Source organism: Melanotaenia boesemani, chromosome 19 (genome assembly GCF_017639745.1).
Source record: "Melanotaenia boesemani isolate fMelBoe1 chromosome 19, fMelBoe1.pri, whole genome shotgun sequence".
NCBI lineage: Eukaryota > Metazoa > Chordata > Actinopteri > Atheriniformes > Melanotaeniidae > Melanotaenia > Melanotaenia boesemani.
The window spans coordinates 11,346,541-11,370,970 of record NC_055700.1 but is presented as its reverse complement, the minus strand read 5'-3'; the positions used below and the strand labels follow the sequence as shown (position 1 = coordinate 11,370,970).

Below are 24,430 nucleotides of genomic sequence, written 5' to 3'. Positions count from 1 at the left end.
TATGAGTTTATGCACTGTGGAGATAACAGAGTTTCACAGAGATACCTTATATATTTTAATTCTATTTTAACCAAAGTAATAAGATTTCAAAGAGCTTGTGTCAGAGATTTTCTCTGCATAAAACCAGGGGCTGTGATTTTAGGCTACAGTAAAAGAGCAGCTAATGGGTCAATTTGAACTAAATGTACCTTTTCCAATTTTCTGAAGCTTTTCAAAATGGAAGAACAGAAGAAGGAATGACGGATCTGTACAGAAGCAGCACCAACGTTAAGCCAGAGTGAGATAGACACACAAAATTACTTCAGGGGTTTTCCAGGTAATGAAGCTCCCAATGTGCTAATGACCATGTCCTCTGAATATAATGGTATATCTATTAATGATGGCATTAGAATCATATAAAAATTCTTTCTTTTTCAATTCATGAAGAGGATCTGTGGTCATAAAACCCACACACATGTCCTCAAAGTGTTTGAGGGAGTTCACAACATCTAGAATAGCTAATGAGAGCTGGACAGTTTCATATAAAGAGGAATATTTATAACTTTCTGGAAATAAATATACCAGCTACAGTAGCTGTGGCAGTCCTGTAAGACAGTCACTGTTTTGATGCCTGTGCTAACTCCATCGAGAGTGGAGCAGCTTTGAGAAAAGAGATGTGGGACACGGACGTTGGAAATTTCTGGTTTGGCTTATTCCTCCTAATCTCACTGTCCAGATTTCATATACACCCAATTTAAGTGTGTCCTATCAAAGAGAGAGATTTGAATTACTAATCATTCACATATTGAATTTTCATTGAATAAGTAAAGAAAATCTCTAGGAGAGCCCTAGAAGACAAGGAAGCAGCAGAGTAAATATAAAATGAGAAATTAAGCACAAGTAAGGACCAGGTTATGAAGACAGGCAATCAATACACCATTCACAATCCCTCAAGCAGCTGTAGTAATGTCACACATCAAATACATTTGACAGGACATCACAGTCCTCACAGAGACCACCACAAAATGTTATTGCCATTTATCTAACAGGTCAACACTGGATCGGCCCTGGCACCAAGCTAGTGCTATAATCTTTAGCCATCTGTGCCTGGAATATAATAAATCCCTCACAGGCCCAGATGTTTTCCAGCGGTGTGCACTAAAATAATTCAAACACCACCTAGATCATCCTCTCTGAATGTGATTATAAGCAGTGTGGTGGCAAAACATACACAACGCTGAAATGACATAGTCTTATGTAAACCTAAATTCTGTAATTTCTTTAATTCATTTCAATATGACACATGTAAAACATGGATATGAGAGTGAGAATAACCCAGTAAGATATTCTGATTATATTCTGATCATTTTGTACTAATAAAAAAGACTAATATGCTGAAGATAAGCTACATACCCAAATAAAAGTTTAAAATAATTAACCTTGCCACTGTTATATTCATCAAATATTATCTGAAGCTATGGCAAGTGAAACACAGCAGATCCTGAGCCTGTGTGTGTTCATCCATTGGATTCCGCTGATTGTGGTCATGGTTAAAATGCTGCTTTGGTTGAAGCTACACTCAAACTACACTCAGCAGCATTCCTTAAAACACTCGTACATCATTCTGACTACAATATGTCTCATCCGTAAGCTGACCGAGAGGTGAAAGAAGCAAAAAATAAGGCTGATGTTCAGCTTGTTCCAAGAGTTATGAGAAAGTGACCAGTTATACAAATTTATCCCCAAAATATTCATGTCCTTGCAAAAGATAAAAAGAAAAGCTTTTTTTATACCACATTTGCTGAAATGGTAATAATGCATCATTACTTCCATGACCCAAGCTCGTTTTAATCATTTTCAGCAACAATGTGAAAACATTTAAACAATTACTTAAATTTTCACTAAATATTCATAGATGTACTCCAGATGGAAATGTTTTAAACCACACTGCAAAATTACTTCAGTACAGACTGTGATGAACTCCCACAGAGTTACTGGAAGTGTTGAGTGGTGAGAGTAAATTGGCAAAAGGAAAAACCATTAGCATTAGTGTGGCAAATGGTTTCAATACAACATCAAGTTAGAAATAGATGTTTAGCTTGAATTTACTGGCACACACAACTAATCTGAGCTCTTACAAAACTACACCCCAGTCACTCTTTAGAGTCATTCAACTTTTAATTTGTTTACTTTCTGATTATCTTTCTAACACTAGTGTGATTACAAGACTTGAGCTAGTAGCCGTACATTTTAAGATATTTTGCTTTGGAGAATATAGGTCAAAGTAAGAAAGTTTTCATTTTAAGCAGCTAAACATTCAAATTTGCACTTTTTTTTTGGCACTTGCCTGCTCCTCACTATATTTTTAAGTTATTAGTGGACAACTTTTGCATGGCATGAGCCAGCATTTAAGTATTTTGAGGGTTGCTTCTGAGCATTGCATAGTGTTGCATCAAAATTTAAAAGCTGCAGCACAGCGAGATGAAGAGAACTCGGAGTACTATCAACTGTATAAAAGTGCCAATTCATAGCGGTCAAGAAGATGTAAGTAGAGCTGCCATGTCCTTTTCCTGGAATCGACTGTTGATGTCTGATAGCGTGTATTTTCAATTTCCCAGTCTGAAGGAGACAACTCCGAGCCTGTGTCAAAATAATTTCATGCAGAACCAGTGAAGCCAAGTGCGCCAGTCGAGCCCAGAACATGTAATTGCTGTGCCATGTGTGGGTAAGCATTATGAACAACTGAGCAAAATGGCCCATTTTACATCCAAACTGTAGAATGACATGGCACACAAACAAACAAATTCCCTTCATGACACTAAAAAGTACATTATGAATCCAGATTAAAGAAATATAAAGTTGGATGTGACATGTTAAGAAAAAACTGGGGTTTCAGCTCTGTGCTACAGACAGATCTAAACACAATGATGCTTTTCATAGACAACAGATACACATGGAAAAGAAAATACTGACTTAAATCAATCTGGACTTGGATAAGCATGGACTTAGAATATGTCATATATGCAGTCTTGTGTGTTTTCTGTGATGTACTTGTTGCTGGCCTTTATTTGAATCCAACACATTATGTTACATTCACATTTATGGGCAATGGCTCAGGTGAATCAGTGATCATCCTGCATACTCAAGAGGCAGGGTCCCCTTATACTGCTGCAGCTCTTAACCCCACTGCAACATAAAAACACTCGTCTTTGCTGATGGCTGGAGAATCAGCTTCTATTAAAAGCCATGTAGTTTTTTTCCAACCACCTTTGTGTTATTCATCTAACCTTGTGTTCCTGTCTTTTCATGCCTATTCCCTCCCTCATCATCTTTCTCCTTCTAAGGCAAGTAACTTTTGAGTCATATTCAAGATGTCTACTTTTTTTCTTTTTACTGTTGAATCAAACCTTCAGTTGCATTCTGGTCCACAGGTCATAGCTTTGAATTTTTTATTGGAATACATTGAATATACTTGTTATACTGACCATTTTATTATTGTGATGAGAGAAGTTTTTAGATTGTTGTTGTATACAACACGGAAGTTGATGTTAATACTATAGTAGTTTTTTCACTGAGCTGTTTGTAGTTATTGCCTCCACAGTGTTTTATTTAGTAATCTGTAATCTGTCCATATATGACATAAATATGGTGGAAAATGATTTGTTGCTAAAGAGAAAGAAAAGCCAAATGCTACACACAACAACAAATGGATAAGGATTTTAAAAAAAAACTAACCCTGAAAAAACTTTCTGATATTGTTTGCATTTTTTTAAATTTTACCATTTATTGGATCAAGTTAGGCCAATTATAATTGTGGAAACAGATGCTGCTTTAAAACACAAACCATTCCTATATGTAGCATAACAAAGTTATGGTTCTTTTGAGCAGCAGCATTGTGACTGTGGACAAAAATAAGATCATCATGCAATATAGATTAGTTACTGTATACTGTACATTCTGTATCCTGACTATTAAGAGCATCTGGGTCCATTTATCTTAACTTAGAGCTGTTCTTAAGTTTAAAAGCCCACAGACTGCTGTGGAAGGACACGGTCTTTCCTGTGTGTCATGACTCCACTTCATTAAGTGAGAGAATTGGAGTCAAGGGACATTTGCATTTGCTTTACATTGATTCACACTGATTGTTGAGGAAAAATAACATTTTCCTCAGTCTAAGGCCTTAAACACACAGAGTTTTTTCTCTTTTGTTTCCCAAAAAGATCCAGGCCACATCCCAACATTCACAAACAAAAAAAATATAGAAATGCATCACACAACCAAAACAAAAGTTTAACAGTGCTAAATGTTGTAACTATATACATTTGTTGTGAGAATTAGCTCTCATAAATTAACAAACATACAAGAAAAAGATACAACCAAAACATCCATCATTAATGGTGTTCAGTGTGCTAGTGAAATACACAAAAACAAAAAAAAAATTACAAAAATGCATCTATTTATCTTGTTTTGGCTTATAAACACTTTACTGACAGGTGATTTCATTACAGGTGTCCTCCCCTCAGTGTGAAGTCAAAGCAGCTCCACTCGAAGACAACAGAGGAAATTTTTTCATTATTCTGCAGCAACCAAACAACTTTGTCCTCTTTATTTTCCAACCATCTAAAGGTCCAGTCGAGTCTCATCCAAAACTGGCAAAAATGGTAATTACCTCTGTGGCATTTTCTGATGCCTTTGTTGTTGGAAGCAAACAGTTATAAAGTCCTCTTAACAAGGATAGCACCAGCATCTCCCGTTGCCATGTCAACAAAAGGGAGGCTTTTGCATGTTCTGGTATGAGTCCAAGGAAACTGCTCACATGATAAGTGTACAGGTGTATGAGGGAAAAAATGAAAGCGGCAGTTAGCTGTCCCCATCTACTCAGATTTCACTGTGTTTTAAAGGCTGTTTCTGACTTGGCTTACACATATTACTGATTTTGTGTAATCATTTTTCTCAAGTATAGCTACAGAGAATTTAAGCTGGCAGTGTTTTATGTCTGTATTGAAGTTGATTAAATGTTTCGGGGATAATGATAAAGCAGAATAAACAGGTCCAAACATCCACAGCCTCTCCTGTCATATCCATCTTTGCTTCCGGTCCTTCCGGCTTTCTTCCTTTGTCATAAGCCTGAAAGCTACATTTTACATGAATCTCACACAATGAACACCTTGTCCATACTCATCGAGAACCTTGCTTTCCTGCCTCTCTTTTGTCCCTCCTTCCCTCCCTCGTTCCCACCATTCCTGCTCCCAGGCTCCCAGCCTCACTGCAGCCGCCTCCCCTCCCCCTACCTCTGAGCTTCATTGTGAGTGCTTGGTTCAGCAGCCTCAGCCTCACTCCTGCAGTATGCAGCTTTGCCTTGCTGTTACTGTGCAGCCTGAGCCAAACACAGCACAGCCTCCCTTTTGGGCTCAGGGGAGGGGAAGGGAAGCACTTCAAGCTGCAGGCCCAACCAGGAAAACAAGGCAGCGTTAGGACTCCCGAGCTCATCTACAGGCTGCAAGACTCTGAATGTTCCCTGGCATCTATTGACTTGTTTATTCACAGCTAAAAAAAAAAAAAAGAAAGAAAAAATCCCCCCACCCACCCACCCACACATCCACGCACACTCCTACAGTTTGTTTCTGCTCTCGTCTGTTGTCTCTCTTATTTCCCTTGATTCACCGTAAGAAAACAACAGACATATTAGCAGAAAACCTGCTTATGCTGCAGCTTTCTGACAAGCTACACGGTAACAACATGCACAGCACTGGCAGGTGATGAGCACATTCGTCTGATTTATAGCTTTTCTCACAAAATCTGAAGCATACTTTGTAGGTTAGAAGAAGAGGGCAACAGTGGAGCACATTATCTACAGTAACCTCACATGAGAATATTTCACTTGACATGATCACATAGATATCCTACATAGTTACGTATACTACTTTTTAAAAATGAAAACTGCTGTAAAACTATTTGAAGACAAATCTTCTATGCACTACCCAAATCAATTATACATGCATTCTAATGACAACATTAGTCATTGGTTTTTTATACTTGTGTAGCTACATTTTAATAATGTTTTAAGTACACTGAGAGAACATCTAGTGATATTTAAGCAGGTTGCTAACATTGTCATTTGTCTGGATTTCATACCTCCTCTAAAATCCTTTGATGGGCCCTGAGCTGCTACAATCTCTGACCTTTGAGAACTCTTAATTCTCTCTGCAGATGTGCAGCCGGGAGATTGCGACCAAAGCTAACAGAGCTTTAAGTCTTGTATTCCATTTTCTGCAAAAGCAAGTAAAAATCTGCCTGTTTGCCATATTAAATCTAATTATGTAACTGACCGTTTGCAATAGCAGGCATGTTTCCCTGTTTGTGTGTTGAGCAACGGTGATACTGTAGAGTTAATAATTCAGAAGTTCTAATAAGGTAAAAGGGGAATGCACACAATTTTCAAGGTTCTTCAAACACTTTAATAACATTTTGATCAACTTCAGGTTTTGTTTAATGTCTCTCTCTTTGCAATCCTTTTTTATCCATCTTCTTTAACTATCATGAAACAACTTTTGAATCTGCAGGAGTTGGGGTGGATGGGGGTTGAGGTGGATTTTTAAGATTAGTATTGCATGGCAAGGAGCTACTGTACGTTCAGCCAGGGAAGTGGAGGATGGCAGACAATGGCAGTGTTCTTCAGTTATCCATCCTTTCCTAATGATGACCTTGACCTTCCATATAATTAAAGGAGTTATGGCAGAAAGATCCATTAAACATTACAAGTAAACATAAGCAAGTTTTTCTTCATGCTGCTTTGCTGGTTTTGCTTTTGTCCTGCACAACTACTGTATCCAGAAGATATTTGAGATTTGGATTTTGGTGGGATAAAACAAATATTAAATGACATTACCTTGGACTGTGGGTTCTTTCACTTACATGCTTAAATCTTCTCATAAAAAGATAACATTCTTTACTCTTCCAACATAATCCTAATAAAAACCCTTTCTATTATTACGTAACAAAGGGATTAGCAAAGTGATGCTCCTAGCTCTGAAAAACAAAATGGAATTGAAACATGAGCTATAGTTCACCATAACATGAGTTTGCTGTTGGCTGTTTCCATTGATGATTCTTCATTGTATAAACAAGCTACCTCCCAACAAATCAATACCGTTCATTAACAGTTTGTATAAATCTGCTGAGGCTACAAAGAAAGAAATTGTCTGATGAAGCCAGAACATTTGTTCTTCACTAAACATATTCAAATATTTGCAATTTTGCTAAAGCATATCCTTATCATGATGAATTAATCAAAAACAGAATAAAGACATGAAAGTGTCCATTTTAAAGGGAGATGTCACTCTCTTCAGCCACTGCAGAAACACCCACATAAAGCTTTGTGTAATTGTTAAACTCTGTTCCCTGCAGCGCTTTCACAGGCATGGAAGCCTGCTCCTGAATAATTCAGTACCCAAGGTCACAGAACTAAAACCTCTCTCTTTTCTGTCTTTAATGTGGAGAGTTTGTTGTGACACCTTTAAACCTTTACTGACTTCATTTGTCAGCACCAGTAATTAGTCTGTGACTGGACCTTGCACCACACAAGAAGACATCTGAAATTTCAGGAAAAGCCCAAAGCAGCTATGAAAGCTAAATGATGCATCCCCAGCACTACAGTCTACCGCTGCATACTTGTGCAATCAGTGTAATAGGTCAGATGGGTTTACAGTTTAATGAGGTCCCTTTCCAGTGATCCAGTGATGTGCAGACAAATGCTCAAAACAAAGCTGATTTACGGAAATGACCTGCCTCTGTTAGCTCTGGCTCTTTTAATCCAGTAAAAAGTGTATCTCACATTAAAGTGCAAGACATTCCATCCCCTCTGCAAAATAACTGGTGCAAGTTCAGTCTGAATGACAAAGTCACCAAAAATCCCTTAAACTTTCCCTTTACATGTATCACAAACGCATCTCCAGCATCCAAAGCAAGACTGGAGAAACACCCTTATGATCAAATAATCTCTATCAGTTTAAACTACTCACAAGAGATCTAAAAACAGTGCTTCTAGTTTTCTAGGACTCATGAGAGATCTGAGGCTGGTCCCGTACCCTGGTGAAGTAGCAATGCTCTGCATAATGCACAAGGTGCGCAGCTGACTTCTGAGGGGGAGGAGGGCCGAGCCAGCCCTGCTTAAAGGCCTACAGTAGCTTGTGTAAAGCTTGTGTTTTAAACAGCATCATTCATCCATCATCCATTCACACTCCCAGTCAAATATGCATAATGCCCCTGAAAGCAGTCAAGAGTGTTATTTTCTCACAGACAATATGAGCATATGGCTCACACATAAAAGCATGATTATATTCCTCTGTTTTGAAACAAAATATTGAAGAGAGGTATCCATAATTAAAAAATTAAGTAGTGCTATTCTTTGTCTAAACACAACTTATTTTAGGTAATTACAGAGTACCTGGGAAGGTGGGAACGGATGAAAGCATTCGTTTAGGTCAGGACTTGCGCCATAATGCTGCTACTTGTTACAAAACAACAGCAGTGATTGTGGCAATCGAGATGGGGCCGTTTTTTTTTTTTTTTTTTTTTTTTTCTTAACTTATTTAAATTACTGTTAATTTCACCACCGAGGCATCTTTAGTAGACTTCATTAACCTCCCCTTCCAGTCAATATTCATCTCTCCACCCTCCTGACAGCTGAGATCCAAGCATCGCATCCACATTAAGCGGCCTTACCATTCCGTGCCAGCTGATGACGATCCCAGTCCGGTGCCAGTCCTTTTCAAAACATCCCGACGAGAAACATTGCGGCGACCATCGCTGAAGGCGTAATGAAGCCGTTCATACGGATGACGAAAGGGGGTAAATAATACAAAAAAATAAAAAATAAAAATAAAAAATAAAAAAGGAGATGATGAAGAAAGTAAAAAAAAAAGCTGAGGTGAAAAGAACCGGTTTGTTGATGCTGAATCACTCTCCCCCAGCTCACCACCTTGCAACCATTGTGCTGCAAGATGCTGGCTGTACCATTATGGACCTACCAGAGCTAAGAGATGGAGAGGGAGGGAAGCGAATGGGAGGGGGAGTATGGGGGAAATGTGTTTCCATGGCAACCGCTCCGGTGCACGTCTGACGTCAAAGCCCTGGCAGAGAGAGTGAGAGAAGAAGCGATCACATGGAGGCTGTTGTCTCTCCGGATGGGAGGGGGCGCGTGCCAGCATCCCTCTGATCCCATGCTGCACCGTCCCGCCACTGAGATCACGAGGACCAATGAGAAACACGGAGCAGGGTGTTGTCACTGCTTAGGTGTGTCTCACATCCCTCATCCATTAACGCTTTCATCAACAAATTACCATCATTAAAAAAAACAAAAAAACAGAAAGCCTGAAAAAGCATCGCTTTGAATCTAAGAGGAGAAATAGGGAAAACATTTTTATTATATATATGTATATATATATATATATATATATATATATATATATATATATATAGAGAGAGAGAGAGAGAGAGAGAGAGAGAGAGAGAGAGAGAGAGAGAGTATGAATATTATGCTAAAAAATAACTCCTGACTGCATAAGCACACATAGTAAGTGATTTGTATTTTTTGTATGAAGTGACTTTTTTCACAGTTTATAATCAAATTAAAGACCAGTAGTACTACACTTGTGTGTCATTTGTTTGTCAGAGACAAAACTCTGAATCAATGTAACAAACAATATATTTTTTCAAGTTGTTTTGTGTTTTTCTTTTATTTTACATATTCCACTAATATTTGGAAAACATTATGGTGTTACATTCTTTACTTCATTTTACAGTGCTATCAGTTATGTAATGACACTTGTATACTAGTCATTTTGCATGTTACCCACTCCAAAACCATGAAGTATGTAAAGTCAGCTGTAAAGTTAGATTCCAAGATGTTGTACCTTACAGTTTGTTTTTGTATTTGTTTTCATTTTATATTTTATTCATCCTCTATCATTTGTCCCTGTATGTTTTCACGAAACAGGGAACAGAAGAAGCAGTCTGTAAATGTCTCTAAATTAGATTTAGCATGCACACTTCAGCAGTGTAAAGTCTTGAGTTGAGCTTGGGTCTTTAAACTGCATCTAAAACAGAAAGGGTTTACAATATTTTGTTTGACAATAAACTAGTCAATACAAACTGCCACCCAAAAACATTTTACTGTAGTTTAAATAAGTTTGAACTCATAGTTGAGTGGAATTCTCTGAATGGGATGTACTCAGAAAAGCTTCTAGAGGCCGCTGGGCGGCTATAAATATATGAAAATGTTGTTTCTTAAAGTCTTTGGTAAACTGACCAAAAAAAAAAAAAAAACATAATGAGGCATTTTGTTGTGGTCTTCATCAATTTCTGGGGAAAAATATATGTGTATATATATACATATATATATATGTGTGTCTTCTAAATCTGCCCTTCTGTACTGGCTGAGTACCAGTTTTAGATTTAATTGATAATTTTTCTCATTAATTTTCTGTCTTAATACGCCTGATAAAGTTGACAGATGACAGACCTGCAGCCTCACAAAGCAACCTGACAGAAATGGAGTCAGAGATTGCTGCTTTGGCATTTATACGTGTGATCACCTGAGCAACAAACAATAGCTCGGCTAACACTATTTTCTGCAGGTTCTGTTCATCACAGCAAGTTTTATATTTTGACTTGATGGAGACGGTAAACTTAATTTCAAATTGGGTGCCGAAGGCCTTCAGGTATATTTTTAATGCTCTCCAGCTGGATCCAAAGGTTAAGCTTGCCAGTAAAAAGAAAAAAAAGCATTTGCCCTTAACCAACAGCACTGGGTGCCTTACATATCCAAGATTGTCCTGATAGGCATATCTGCTTTTCCAAGGTTTTAGTGCAAATTGCTCTGGGGGCTCAGACCAGCACTGATGAGGAGGTATTAAGGACAGACAGAAATAGAAAGAACTAAATCCAAAATTCAGATCCCCTTGGTTACACATTATGAGACAGTATTTTGCCAGGCTCTACCTCCTGATGGTGACCTCTCTGCTGCAGGTAATGTGTTTAGATTAAAGGCTGCTGAGGCAAAGGACACACATCGTACAAGGGATCATCCACAGTAGTTTGTCAAACTCTCAAAAGTGTTGAAGCCTAAAAAAGCTAGTAGCTTGAATATTTCATTAATAGAATTTTTTGCTTAATACATTCTTCAGGATTTAAGAAATCCTGCATGCAACAATTGGGACTCCTTGTCCTCCTCCACTCTTCTTTGGAAAATAATGAAAGTGTTCTCTTTCTGTTTACATATTTTACTGAGACAAAACAAAGTTTTCTTCAAGAGATTTTGTATCAGTGAGAATATTTAAACAGGAAATCATAAATACTTTCATTTTAGATCAGATTATTCCTAGAAGATCAAAACAAAAAAAACATAAAAAACAAACAAACAAACAAACAAAAACTATATCAATGTGCTGAGAGTGTTTCCAAATGATCTGGTGAAATCCTCTTCACCTACCTAACTACCTACAGTCAACATTAATGTCAAGCAGCATGTAATGACTAAATATAGCCACTAGATGGCAAACGGCAGACTATAAACATGCCAGCTTTGAAACTCCATAGGAAGGAAGTCCTCAGCAGTGAATTGCTTCCTGACTCCTTTGATCATACAGTTTAATACTGTGGGAAACCAGAAGGTTTGGGTAATCTTGATTTTTCACTAGCTTTAAGGAAACGTTAACCTCTTTACATACACACAGGATAAAGGGACATTAGATGATGCAGATATATGTTTTAAGAGAGTATCCTTATTCTGCTCTGATAAAACAGAGTGATTATCAGCTTATAAATTATATTACATAACAAAAATACTTCCCATATTACATAACAATAATTTTGTACATACAATTCATTGATTTAAACAAAATAGCTATTTTTGTTGTTCTTGATCTTTTTAATAATAATAATCATATTATTATTATTATTATTATTATTATTATTCAATAAACATATCACCACAACCAGCAAACAAGAAAGCGGACTTCACAAAATAGTAAAAAAATTTGTAGTTGTGGTGTTTTCCGAATTATACATTTTTTCCTGTGACGTGTTTTCGTTTTGCAATTCTGTTCTGTGTTGTTTTGTTCAACACTTCGAGGCCACCGTAGCTTTTAAAGATTAAAATCAGGTGACCTCAAGCCTAAAACGAACATTGGTCAGCAAAAGCAAATAAGAAAAAAAAAAGAATACGAATAGAAGGAGTTGAAAAAAATAAATTTAACAAATCAATTGGTTCCTGATCCAGGAAAACTGTACACTTTACGCCTAGTTGTGCGTTACCATAGAAACGGTTAAACGACAGTCCCCCAGCAGAGAGCCAATGGACGGCCGCGGAAAGGTGTCTGGTTACTCCCAGTCAGCCCACGCTAACTGGTGGAGGGAGGGTTCATTCCGCTTCTCCACAGAAATGGTAACTTGGCTGGAGAACTTAGAGCTGAAACTGGCCATTAAACGCGACTTCTTAGGAAGAACGTTGTTAGTGTTCAATTCTTCTTTAGCTGTAGAGACCCAGAAAAATACATCTACAGTGTGGTGGACTTTTCTATCTAGCTAAATGCGCCTTGGAGAGGTTAACCTGTTGCCTGGCTCCCTCGCCGTGTAGTCAACTACTATCCAAGATGTTGCTTTGTGGATAGGATGGCGCCTGGTGCTGTTTGTGTGCGCACTCATAGCCGCGACGAAGTACGAACTTTTCCCTTTCTGGCAACTTTGTAGCACTTCTTGTCTGGTAAGTTTTTCTTTTTGTTTTTCTTTTTTGTTTGTTTTTGTACTTAAACTTTTTTGTAATTAATACTGTATTGTAGTCTAGCTAACTTTAAGAGAACGTTGAGAAGCCCGAAGTATGGGCCAGTTAAAGGAAGACTTAAACGCCCAGGCTTCATTTGTCCAAAAACTGTTGACAATGTTTAATATTTGAAATAATATATTAGATTTGGATAAAATCTAAAAAAAACAAAACGATATCTGGGGCATCTGTTCCAGTAGTTGTAGTTTTAGTTTGGGAAGGAGACACCACGACAACATAACATATACTGTGTGTGTAACTGTTTTCAAGCGCATACACTGGCAACATCTGCATAATTTTAAGAAAATGATGAACATTCATAATATTTAAGCCCGATTTTTCCTATTATCTACGCCTTTAGTGGCATATACTGTCACCATATAGACTGAAGGTTTTATGGGTTTGTAAGAAGGCTGCTTGTACCCCCTCCCCCTTCATTACCATAGAAAAGTACTAAAGTTAACTCAAAGTCAAAGGTCACAGTGTGTGCCTGAGCCAGAGAAGTTGTCAGTGAAGCGGTGTAAGCATTATCAAGCAGAAAAGGATAAGATGGAGGTGATGTTCGCATCATTGTTGAAAAAAATCTGGAAAAAATGTCAGTGGGTTGGCTTTGTGTGTTAGGAAGAGGGGAGGTTGGAGTGAAGTTTTGCAAAACCATGCTCTGCATGTCACGGTACTCATAGCAACCCTGTGATTAACAGAAATGGGGCGGATGAGGTCCAGACCAAAATGAGGAGAGATGAGAGCAGTTGGTCCAGAACTGGGCTGGTAATCAACAAACTAGTCATGGCTTTCCTGGCTGTTTCCTACCCTCACTGCTCTGAAAAACAAAAGCATTTGGTGCTGCTCACTGTATTAACAGAAAAACCAATCCATAAATGAAAGATTACTGTTTTACTGTATTGGGCATTATGCAAAGTAACCTGGGAGAGTATTCTAAACGTTGTATTTAGACCTTAGCTAATACTAAATTTCAGGCCCACTATAAATCAACAATCACAATGCATGTTAATGAACATCATTAAGAAGTACAAGCTCTCCACACAGCTTATTATCACAATTTAACATAATTTTTCTTGAGCTATAGACTCCTTACAGGTATATATGACTTAAAGTTTATAATATATGATACTATATGTCATAAAAAATAAAAACAGAACAACTGAAACTTGTAGAAATGAAAAAGGAGTGCACATTGTGCAAAGGGGGAAAAAAAAGATCAGATCATTGTTTAACTTCTCTTAAAGTGAGTTGGCAACTAATTGTTAGGATGCAGCCCGAGTCAGCTCACCTGTGATGTGTGCTTTGCTGGATTTACTGTAGACAGTGTTGTTAACAACACATTTGGAGCTCAGCAGTGTGCAGTCTTTTGATTTGCATTATGCATTTGAAACATTTATTACGTCATTGGACATGTTGGCTACAAGATCTTTATCAAGGCATTGTGTGCTTGAGGGCGACATAACACTGTATGATTCTGGGAATATTGGTTTGTCGAATTTTCCTGGCATCAATAACTTAAGGAAGATTTTTACCCGTGTTGGCACATCTTGCCGGCTACTGCTTCTTTCCCAGAAGTGCTTGCCAGCTGAGACCACAGTTCTGATTTTTGAAGGATATGAACAAATTCCTTCTCATATCTTGTATTCTAAGTCATGCTTTTGGAAATCAAAGTGAAATCTCACATCTTTTATGACCAGTTGCTTTCAAAATGCAGTTCCTTTAATTTTCAAAAGATTTGGGATAGAAAGAGAGCTTAAACAAGAATGCTTTCTGGTCCCTGGCTTATATATAAAGATGATTTTCTAAAGACAGCAGTTGAATTTATTGGTATTCTTTATGAATGTGAAGTTTAGCTTTTCAGGGGATTGCTTTCCATCTCATGGCCTGTAGCCATGTCACAGATGGGAAAGTGGGTGGAGAGGAAAAGTTTCACCAAAGTGCAGAGTAAAGAGCTTGATCACGTTTCCAGGATTATTCACCTTTAAAATCCTTATGACACGACTTATTAATTGACGGCAGCACTCTAATCCTGTTTAGTTTTATTTATTTATTCCTCTTACTAAAGGCTACAATGCAGGACTGATATGGTGAAGGATTTCTGATTTTTCTGTTTTGGACTGCAGGCTCCTAAGCACCCTTGATAATGAGCAGGACTCCAGTCCAATGAGAGAGGAGCTGGCCTGCAAAACAGCCTCAGTGCGGATAAAAAACATTCCACTGTAGGTCTCTGTTGAAATAACAAGGGTCACAAAACAATCAGTCTTCACACCACCAGCTCTCCCCATTTTCATGGGTAATGAACAAGATGGGTAGTATCCCACTTGGCCTCAAACTTCACGCCTCCCATTGACTAGAATAATTAACCTGCATTCCTGCATAAACATTTAAGCCTGTGACATGCTTACGCTTTCACTTCTGCAAACTAAGACTCATAGAAAGGACATTGTTTCACATGCTGATTAAAAAAAATCTAAGCAGTAATGAGGCTGCTGACCTAGACTTAATCAAAAGTTTATAGGTATGTGATATGTACAGATTTAGCTCATCATGCTAGACACAGCAATACAGATGCATGGTTTCCCCTTGTAATATATTTCCAGGGGAGGACATTGATTTTTTTTTTATTTTATTTTTTTTAAGAATGAAATAAGCCTTAACTAATTTGATACATTGGCATGAAATGTAGAAATATTCATGGTTCCAAGATGTTTTTACTCTGAAACCACAACCCAGTTAAGTTTTTCATCTATTCAGTCAAATATGTCAACAACCATCTGGACTAAGTTTAGTGCAGATATTTCTGGCTTATGGATGAAGCATCAATGACTTTAGTGGTCCCTCACTAAACTTGTATGATTGTCAGCTTCTGAACAGTGTGAAATCTTTACGTCCCTTTATTCCAGGGTCATAGATGGGTGGTCTGGAGGTTTCGGATGTTGTTTGACCATCTATGAAGTACTTCTGTTGGAATGTAACAGAGACTGCCAGTGGTTGTGTTATCACATATAATTATTTGGTATGAAATTCAATTAAAGAAAATTTGGATTTCTTGCAAAAGTCAAGTTTGACACTGATGTCTTGAATAAGATGTCCGTTTGAGTATCATTTTCTCCCTTTGGTGGAGTGTAAAGAAGATAAAACAGACATCCAAAATTACAGCTTCATCTGTCATTCATAGCTTTTAAGTTGTTCTAACCGGACAAAATAATCTGCAATGAAAGAGTTAAAGCAGATTAACTTACCTTGAAGATGAATTAAAAATAGTTTAGATATCTTTAAGGCTTTTAGTATGAAAACTCTTATCGTTTGATTTCTTGATCTCAACCATTTCAACACAAATAACATAAAACAACAACACACTTCTGTATGTTCACAGCATTTTATATAACACCGTCCTTTCTGGATATTTTTCATCTCCCTGGGTATTACATAAGAAAAATTATGTTGCCCATGGTTGCTATCATACACTGTTTTTATCCTTCTATAACACTGTTTTAAAATATAATTAACTTTAAAGGTGCAAAGTGCCCTAGTGGGAATGGTTTATGCTCAGCTTGTTGTAGTCAGTAAAACTTGAGCTTCTTGTTTTTCTGACATTAGTGACATACCATTGATGAATTGGGAAGATTAGAAAGCACTGTAGTGCAGCACAGTGGCTACAGTATACGGGAAAAAAACTGAATGAGGAAAAAAAAAAAAGACACGTGGGAACTTCTATCATGTGTCAGAGTCCTGTCACACTGACTGGGTTGATAGAATGAAACCCACATATCCTCATTTAATGTTGGCCTTCAGCTCTGTTTACAAAAAAATGAGGTGAATTTCTTCCATTACTGGGTTTTTCAGATGTAAACTACACTTATAAATTTGCCTAGCTTAGTGTGATATTCTCTCATCTCTGCACTGTGAATTTTCTGTAGAGCTTTATTCACTTATAGATTTTATGATCTGAAAACAAGTGTACGTCATCAGCTATTTGTGTGCATGAAGTAGCTTAACTACTGTGATGTTTTTCTTTATCTGTTGCAGCTTAAAGCTACTGGTTTGACTTAAATGCTACTTGAGGCAAAGAGTAATAAAATGCTACTTTGTTGGATGTAACCCAAGTAAAGGAAAGTGTGTTTCTCTGTTTGCATGCATCATGTGCTTGTGCTACCTCCTCAGTTCAAGAGTATTATAAGACAGCATTATTTAGAAAATGTGGGAGTTTGCCTAAGGGCTCCAAAAAGTCTACCAAGATGGGTAAAACCTCTTAGAATTAACACTGTACATTAGTATATTGTAGTGAGATGAAAATAGGATTTTACTTGCTTTTATCCTGAACTGTCTTTCCACTTCAGACATGTACAGTTTGAGTTTCTTACACAATTTCAACACTTTTGTGTAGCTGATCATGCTCAAGTCAATCAAAATAAAATGTAAAATAGAGGTATTAAAGATTATTCAATCAGTTAATTTACTTACTTGACTCAGCTGAGCAGTGAAAAACAAGAAGCCCTTCAAATAAGTCAGGGACAAAAATATGGACAAGTAAAATGAAACCTCATGTCAGAGGTTCCCCATCTCCAAATTGTGGTTCAGTCTTGTTTCAATACCAAATCAAAAGCCAAGGCAGAAGTGTGTGATGATTGTCATTTGTTAGTAAGATTATGAAAAAATAGCCTTTTCTTTAAACTTTGTGTCGAGTTGGAACAAAAACAAAGAAAATACATTTTGGTATAGGTCAGGATCATTTTAATTAAAAAAGTTAAAACTGAAGCATTGTCCGTCTTTTCTTTCTGAGCTCCTGTGTTTCTGCATATATTTTTGTATATCAAAGGGTGTTTTTCTGATGTAAATCAGATCACATGTGCGCATCTTTCTCTACCTCTGCAGGGAAAATGCATGTGTCTCTGGCAGAAGCGTTGGAGGTTCGAGGAGGTCCACTCCAGGAGGAGGAGGTCTGGGCAGTGTTAAGCCAGAGTGCAGAGAGCCTCCAAGAACTTTTCCGCAGTGGTAGGTACATGTGGAATTAGGTGTGTAAGGATGTTTCCCAGAAGTTGTTATACAGAGAAAAACTGATCTACTGGAACAAGTGAAAGCTTTTTAACTAATATTCTTACCATCTGACTTCTGGAATCATTATAACTAAACTCAAGTTGACTGTTTAGTCATTTTAAAAAAAATTGTGAGCCATTTGTGTCTGGAAATGTCTCTGGTTGTCCTTGAAGGCTGAAAAAGATAACGTGTCAAATTCCAGGGAGTCTTTGTTGCTTAAGAAAACTTAAACTGTGGGTGACGAAGCGAAGTTTAACTCTGTAGATGCTGGAGAGGATGTGAGTCAGCAGTGCTCTGTGCTTTATTTAAAAAGTTTGGGTGTTGTCTAGTTTCATACAACACTTCAGTGCACCTGATAAAGCAGGTTGTCATTGTGTCATTACCACTCTAAGTTTTCCATGAAACAGTAACCAAGGCCTGGCCCTGTGTTTGTGTTTAAACCAGCTTGACTTCCACTTCTAGTTTGGCTGACTAGTTCCGACGCTGACATTTCTGGTATGAAAATGTGTGTATGAGAAAAATCTGTCTTATCAGTAATGCCTGTGAATATTCCTCCCTGCTGAGGTCACAGTTATGATAAGCAGAGTGTACAGATGCTGTTCTACAGGTGAAGGCTTCTTAGATAAACTTCTGAAATTAAGATGAAATGCTATTTTAGTCTTCACGTGGTATTGTGCTGCAGTCACTGTTGTATTTTTCCTTTCCAGTGTAAGGCTGTACTAGGTAAATTGTGGCCCTTTGGTGTGTACAGCTTTAGGCTGCTGAGTGAAGCTAAAATTTGAATAGATGTTGGATCCAGCTAATATGCATTCACAGAGCTATGGAAAGAAGTCTGTGTACCACAAGATTGGGTTATTAAACGACTTTAGAAATTCATTGATTTGTTACATGTGCAGGTTAACACCAACAGTCATGACTAAGTGGAGTTATTACAGGTTTAGGTTTAAAAAGAAAAACACAAAAGCAAAGCTAAAGCAGATTAAAAAGTTTTACACTAAATTTCATATCTCTGGCTGTTTTTGTTTCTATTTTTGATGTGGTGAACGGGAGTGTCAGGATCCAAAGATTATAAATGCCCACAGGCTGCTAAACACTACCAGCTGATTTTCTTTTGTTTATTTTTTTCCCTTGTGTGTAAATAGAACTGGATACTGAGTGTTTGTATAACCATGATTTTTTAAGTGATATGTGGGTATTTCTGATTTGTCAGAGGAATTTCCCATCATCCTTCCATCTTTTTATTATATAATCTTCTTATTCTGCTTAATGAGCTAATGCTTTACATTGCCCTTGATCAGTACTTATGACCTTTAATGACATGTTGGCAGAGAAATTGAATGCATGATGCAAAGTACAGTTTTTAACGTCTACTTTTATAGAACAGGCTGTAAGTGCAGAACACAGTAGCACAGAATGATTGTTTATTCCTAACTATTCCTACTGCAGCTTATCAGACTGACACATTATACTGTAATGAGATAAAGACCATATAGTTGTATTATTTGCAGTCCATTGAAAACAGTAGGGAAATGACTGGTGCATGCTGTAGTTTGTTTAACATTAAACAGTTTCCTTTTAGTTTAGGTTTAATGTTTTTTTGAATCTTGATTGATTTGCCTTGCATGAAGAAATGAGTGTGTGCTCATTCAGACCAAATGTTTTGAGTGGGATACACCTCAGTGACCCAATCTCCTTTTCAGTAAGATATTTAAACGGTCACATGAGTTTTAAACAGGAAACTTATATTTACTTAGTAAATTCCAACTTCTGAAGGCAATTTTTCTTTGGAGCCTCAAATCAAGTTCCTCTGTTCCTCTCCCAGCTTCTTTTAGAGTTAAGTATTTGTCAAAGAAAAGAATTTTGCAGCGCTGCTGAAACATTCCTCTGTTTATTTTTAAAATGTTCTCTAACCATAGCGCTGGCTGTAGCTTTGTAGGAAAAAAGAATTGTGCTGCGTAGTCATTCCTCTCTGCTGCCATGCCTCCACAGTTATATTCTTTCAGGCTAAGAAAGCAACATGTGTTTTTGTTTACTTCAATCATTCTGAATATCCATAAACGCCAAAGTCATAGCGAGAAACATCCTCTGTAGTTGGATATGTCTACAATTTCTGCATTTAGGTTGCAAATGCCTGGATAGAATTGGATGCTCATACTGAGCTTGAAAATCTTGTACTTCACTTTAACACAGTGTGTGTGTTTGTATTTGTGGCAGTAGCTAAGAATTAAGGTAAAGAAAGCTTGTTTCTGTTCCTGATCATATCTCTCTTATTTTGAATTGTCTGTTTCCATCAGACCCTGCAGCCACGGGCTTCATTATCTCCCCCTGGTCCCTCCTGCTCATGCCTTCTGGCAGCATCTCATTCACGGATGAGTATGTCACCCAGCAGGACTTAAGAGCCTTCACAGCTCCCGAGGTCCTGGAAGGGGTCTCCTTGAACTCTGTTTCTGACATAGAGAAGGTAAAATGCCATCACAATCCTGTACAAAAATTTTAAAGATGCACTACAGAACTTTTGTAGATTTTCTCAGTGCCGCACCTATGGCTAATTTGGCATCTATCTTGCATCCTCTTGTGATGTCTCTCCAGCCAGTAAAATACATTCTTATCTTGACTCTTGTCTTAACTCTTGCTCAGTAACTTTCTCTTTCTTTTCCTCTTTTCATCCAATATTTTTTCTTGTGTTTCTTTGCTGAATCAGCTACGGTGTGTTTATATCTGCAAAGCGAAACTCTGCTGCAACATTATGTGGCATACTAGAAGAAAAAGTTGTATAGTGCAGTTTCTTAGCCTTGGGATGCTGAGCTGCGGCAGTACCACTGAACCAGCTTAAGATCGGAAAGTTACTTAATGCTTCTTTAAGTGCTTGTCCTACTCAGCTTTCTAAATTTCATGTTTATGATGCTCATGTATTTTGAGTAAAAAAACATCTCTGTTTATAAAAAGACTTGATTACCTTTTCTTGTAAAGATAGTCTTAAATTCTACTCAAAACACATTCTGCATATATTAGATTTATAAAAAAATTATAAACGAATATTTGAAACTAGACTCTGCTCATCCATGTTTGCTATCTGTCTTTTTCTGGCTGACTGAAACCACAAGTGAATTGGTGAAGTAGTGTGAAGTTTTCCACATAGGAATTTATTGTAAAGTTTATTCAGATGCAGTTGTGGGATCTAAAAACACAAAACCCAAACACAGAAAAATGGGTTAATTAAAAGAGAAAAAATTCTTAACCCATAAGGACCCACAGCGACCCTGTTGTCTCACGTCCTATTAATGTTTAAAGGATCAGTGAATTAGATCAAATCCAGTGATGATTTTAGTTATTTGTGAAAAAGAGTATATAATGGGAGTTCATGTTGATGCTTGAAAAATTGCACAGGACACTCATGCATTTGTAGCACCATAGCTGAAGTAGTATGGTGGATCATATTATCTCCAGCAGTGCACAGACCCCACCCCCCCCACACCCCACACACACACACACACACACACACACACTTCACCCCACAATCTTCCCCACTGGTAGAAGAGCTAAAAGCTTGATTGACTGGAAACTGGTGTCTGGCACAGGCCCACAAACCTCAACAGAAGTTTGTGCTGAGTCAGTTTTCCAGCCCTGGGCCTGACTCCCCAGCTGAGTTATTTCAGTGTAGAAGGTATAATCTGTTCCCTTCATTATCAGACTGAGGGTAAATATACATCAGCTGCAAGTGCTACAGTTTCCCTCTTACTTTTTCAACACATACACAGTTTTATTATTGCTTTTAATCTTGAGGTTTTCAGTTTGCACATGTTCTGAAAGTGTTAGTGTGTCTTTAAATTTGCTCTCAGATCTGTTCCTAAAAAACCTTGAAGGCTATGTTGAATTCTTTGGCAATCCCTGAATTATTCTTTCCTCTACCAAGCCCAACATTGAGGGGAAGTCATTTCTCTCCCAAGCAGTGAGTGAAGAGTAATAAGGAGAAGGAAATGGAAAATGTTTTTGGATTTAGGTTGAAAACCCCTGTCTTTTTCCTTTCTGTTGAAAAAAATATCCCTGATTGTTAACATATTTGAGTGCCTAGTTTTTCCTGAATGAAAATTCATTTTTACAGAACTTCTGAACATTTGTTGCTTCTTTTTGGACAACTAAATCAAGTGTATTGCAAGTTAGACCAGCAGTTGAGTTACTAATTGATTGTTTCCACAGATGCACATGTACTCTCTGGGAATGACCTTATTCTGGGGGGCAGACTATGAAATCCCTCAAAGTCAGGTAAATCACCACCTCCCACACTTTTTCCCCGACAGAGGGGAGTTAAAATTTTAAACTGTTTTCAAACTTAGCAATAAATGCTTCTTTGACTTCAAATGTGTTTATTATTTTCAGTAAAGCTGAAAGCTATCTGTGCTTTTATTTTTCCCAAGATAAAATAACTTGACACTGAATGTGGCATCTCAAGCTTTGCTTTTTTACAATATGACCTGTGTCTTATTTTGATAAGAAAGGATGCAAGCTATAAGTGGAATAATGTACCCTTGAATTAGTTTGGCTGTGGGGATGGTGCGGTATCTCCTGAATCTCCACAACAGTCACTCAGATGCAACACAATCATTCCTATTTCATGAACAATCATGACATTGGGGGAAAAAAATACAGTCCAGATAATATAACTTCATTGTTTGAATTCCACACATTTATCCACAACCCTGCACTCAGGAAAAAGAAACAAAACATTTTTAGAAATATTTTATTGAGATGACTGGAACAAAGTAGGTGTGCTGGCTCTAATTAGAACCAGCACCGTCTATCGTATGTCATATATCCAAGTACAACTGCACACTAACAAGACTTTGTATAGATTATATTTGTTGATTTATAGTAAAGGTGTTCCAGTTTACCATTATGATTTGTGATAATTTAACAAAACTGAAGAGTTATTGACTGCGATTTTTTATTATTATTATTATTATTATTAATAGAGCATCTTCACCTATTTTTGAGTTTTTATTTGAAAAAAGACTATAGACTCTTAAAAAGGGTATTTTTGTACTTTTCTGTTCTAATCTAAAATGTAAAGAAGGCAGTAAAAATACAAGTGATTATTGTATGTCACGCATGTAAGGCTTGGCTCCAGGCGGATGTCAGAATGATCATACAACACAATGATATTAAATTTAAGTATACAAAGTGAGCTTGTAACTTCGCTTCACTTGTGTTTCCTTTGCAGCCCATGAAGCTGGGGGAACACCTAAACAGTCTTCTCCTAAACATGTGTGATGATGTTACATTAAGTCGAATGTCGTTGCGCACGGTGCTGGACATCTGCAGCAAACACATTAGAAACTCCAGCTGTGACCCTCCGTTTTCTTATATCAGAAAGCTGGTCCGGTTGGTGCTGGGCAGCCTCTCTCAGGTATGCAATATGATTATGATGTTCATCATATCTCCAGATTGATCACTGTCAGATGGATTTACTATTGAGATTCTTTTTTCCCTGTGTTTTTCTGTCTTTCTTTCCTCCATCCTCCTCCTTCCCTTCTTCTTTACTCTAACACTTTGCATCTTTTCTCAGCTGGATGGTCTCCTGACAGATAGAGAGTCTCTTCCAGAGCGAAGTAAGGAAATCCGGGAAAGACTGAGGGGCAAAGGTTTGCCTTCTGGTAAGATGAGCTTAATGGATACACACATCGAACAGATGAACTACAGCTGTATTTGTTTAGATGTGTAGGTATCTTTTCTCTGACATGAAAACAGCCACTGATAGATAATGGGATTAAGGCTGGTCACAGCTTGATTATGCCGTACATGGTCTATTATGCATGGAACATACTTTTCAAATAGCCAAACGTACAGTAAATACCAATACAACATTGGCAAATGAGGCTCTCAATTATATTAAATGTTAAAAAAAGTAAAGCATGAATCCTTAAACTGATTGTGGTGAATGTCAGATATTGTACATCTATAAATATCTAAGACAGTTTGACATGGACCGAATTTTTGTGATGAACAAACTGAGTCAAAGCATTTCTGAAAAGCTAAGGCCTGTGCTTTCAGCGAGCAGGCCTGGGTACCTATCAGTGTCTAATGTTTTAATGCTAAATACAACAGGAACCTTTTATGGCTCTTGTAATTAACTCTTTGGGTTTAAATGTCTTGGCACTACATGAAGGACCAACAGCATATTAGTTAGGATATCATAATATTTAGCTGTACTGTTTTCCTTTTTTAATATAATGACAGACTTAGGCTTTAAGTACTTAATAGTGTGTGTGGTTGGATATACTCCACATACACTAAAAGTCTGTGTTTGTGTTAAGTTTATGTAGAAATAATCGGATGTAAGTGCTTTCATTGGCTGTTAAGCCATTCATCACTTCCATCCTCTTTTTCTGAGTTTTGGGGAAAGGGGAAAAAAAGAACAAGAAACAACACACTACGGCCTCAGATACAGATTAAATGCAGGAAAATATGACCAAATCTTCCCAGTGGTTTCTGAAAGAACCACAGCATCTCTCCAGGCCATGGAAAGGAGAGCTAAGCACAGCCCCACGGCTGTCGTCTCGATTATGTAAGCATGACATGGCATTGATTACAGAT

The 24,430-nt window shown here is 37.5% G+C and overlaps 2 protein-coding genes across 10 annotated transcripts in view; one reads left to right on the top strand and one right to left on the bottom strand.

Moving 5' to 3' along the window:
- The window catches only part of mapk10 (mitogen-activated protein kinase 10), a 40,404-nt gene extending 31,386 nt beyond the window's left edge, over positions 1 to 9,018 (bottom strand). For all 7 annotated transcript variants that reach the window (XM_041970379.1, XM_041970380.1, XM_041970376.1 and 4 more), the window contains exon 1: positions 8,704 to 9,018. Coding sequence is in view for 5 of the 7 variants with exons in the window: in XM_041970376.1 (XP_041826310.1) it covers positions 8,704 to 8,706 (3 nt within the window). In the remaining 2 variants the exon portion in view is untranslated. The remainder of the gene's footprint in view (positions 1 to 8,703) is intronic.
- Positions 9,019 to 12,407: 3,389 nt separating this feature from the next.
- ptpn13 (protein tyrosine phosphatase non-receptor type 13) overlaps positions 12,408 to 24,430 on the top strand; it is a 40,697-nt gene continuing 28,674 nt past the window's right edge. For all 3 annotated transcript variants that reach the window (XM_041969997.1, XM_041969996.1, XM_041969995.1), the window contains exons 1-6: positions 12,408 to 12,742; positions 17,678 to 17,797; positions 20,134 to 20,300; positions 22,037 to 22,102; positions 23,058 to 23,243; positions 23,403 to 23,490. In XM_041969997.1, coding sequence (XP_041825931.1) covers positions 17,683 to 17,797; positions 20,134 to 20,300; positions 22,037 to 22,102; positions 23,058 to 23,243; positions 23,403 to 23,490 — 622 coding nt within the window. In that variant the 5' untranslated portion in view covers positions 12,408 to 12,742; positions 17,678 to 17,682. The remainder of the gene's footprint in view (positions 12,743 to 17,677; positions 17,798 to 20,133; positions 20,301 to 22,036; positions 22,103 to 23,057; positions 23,244 to 23,402; positions 23,491 to 24,430) is intronic.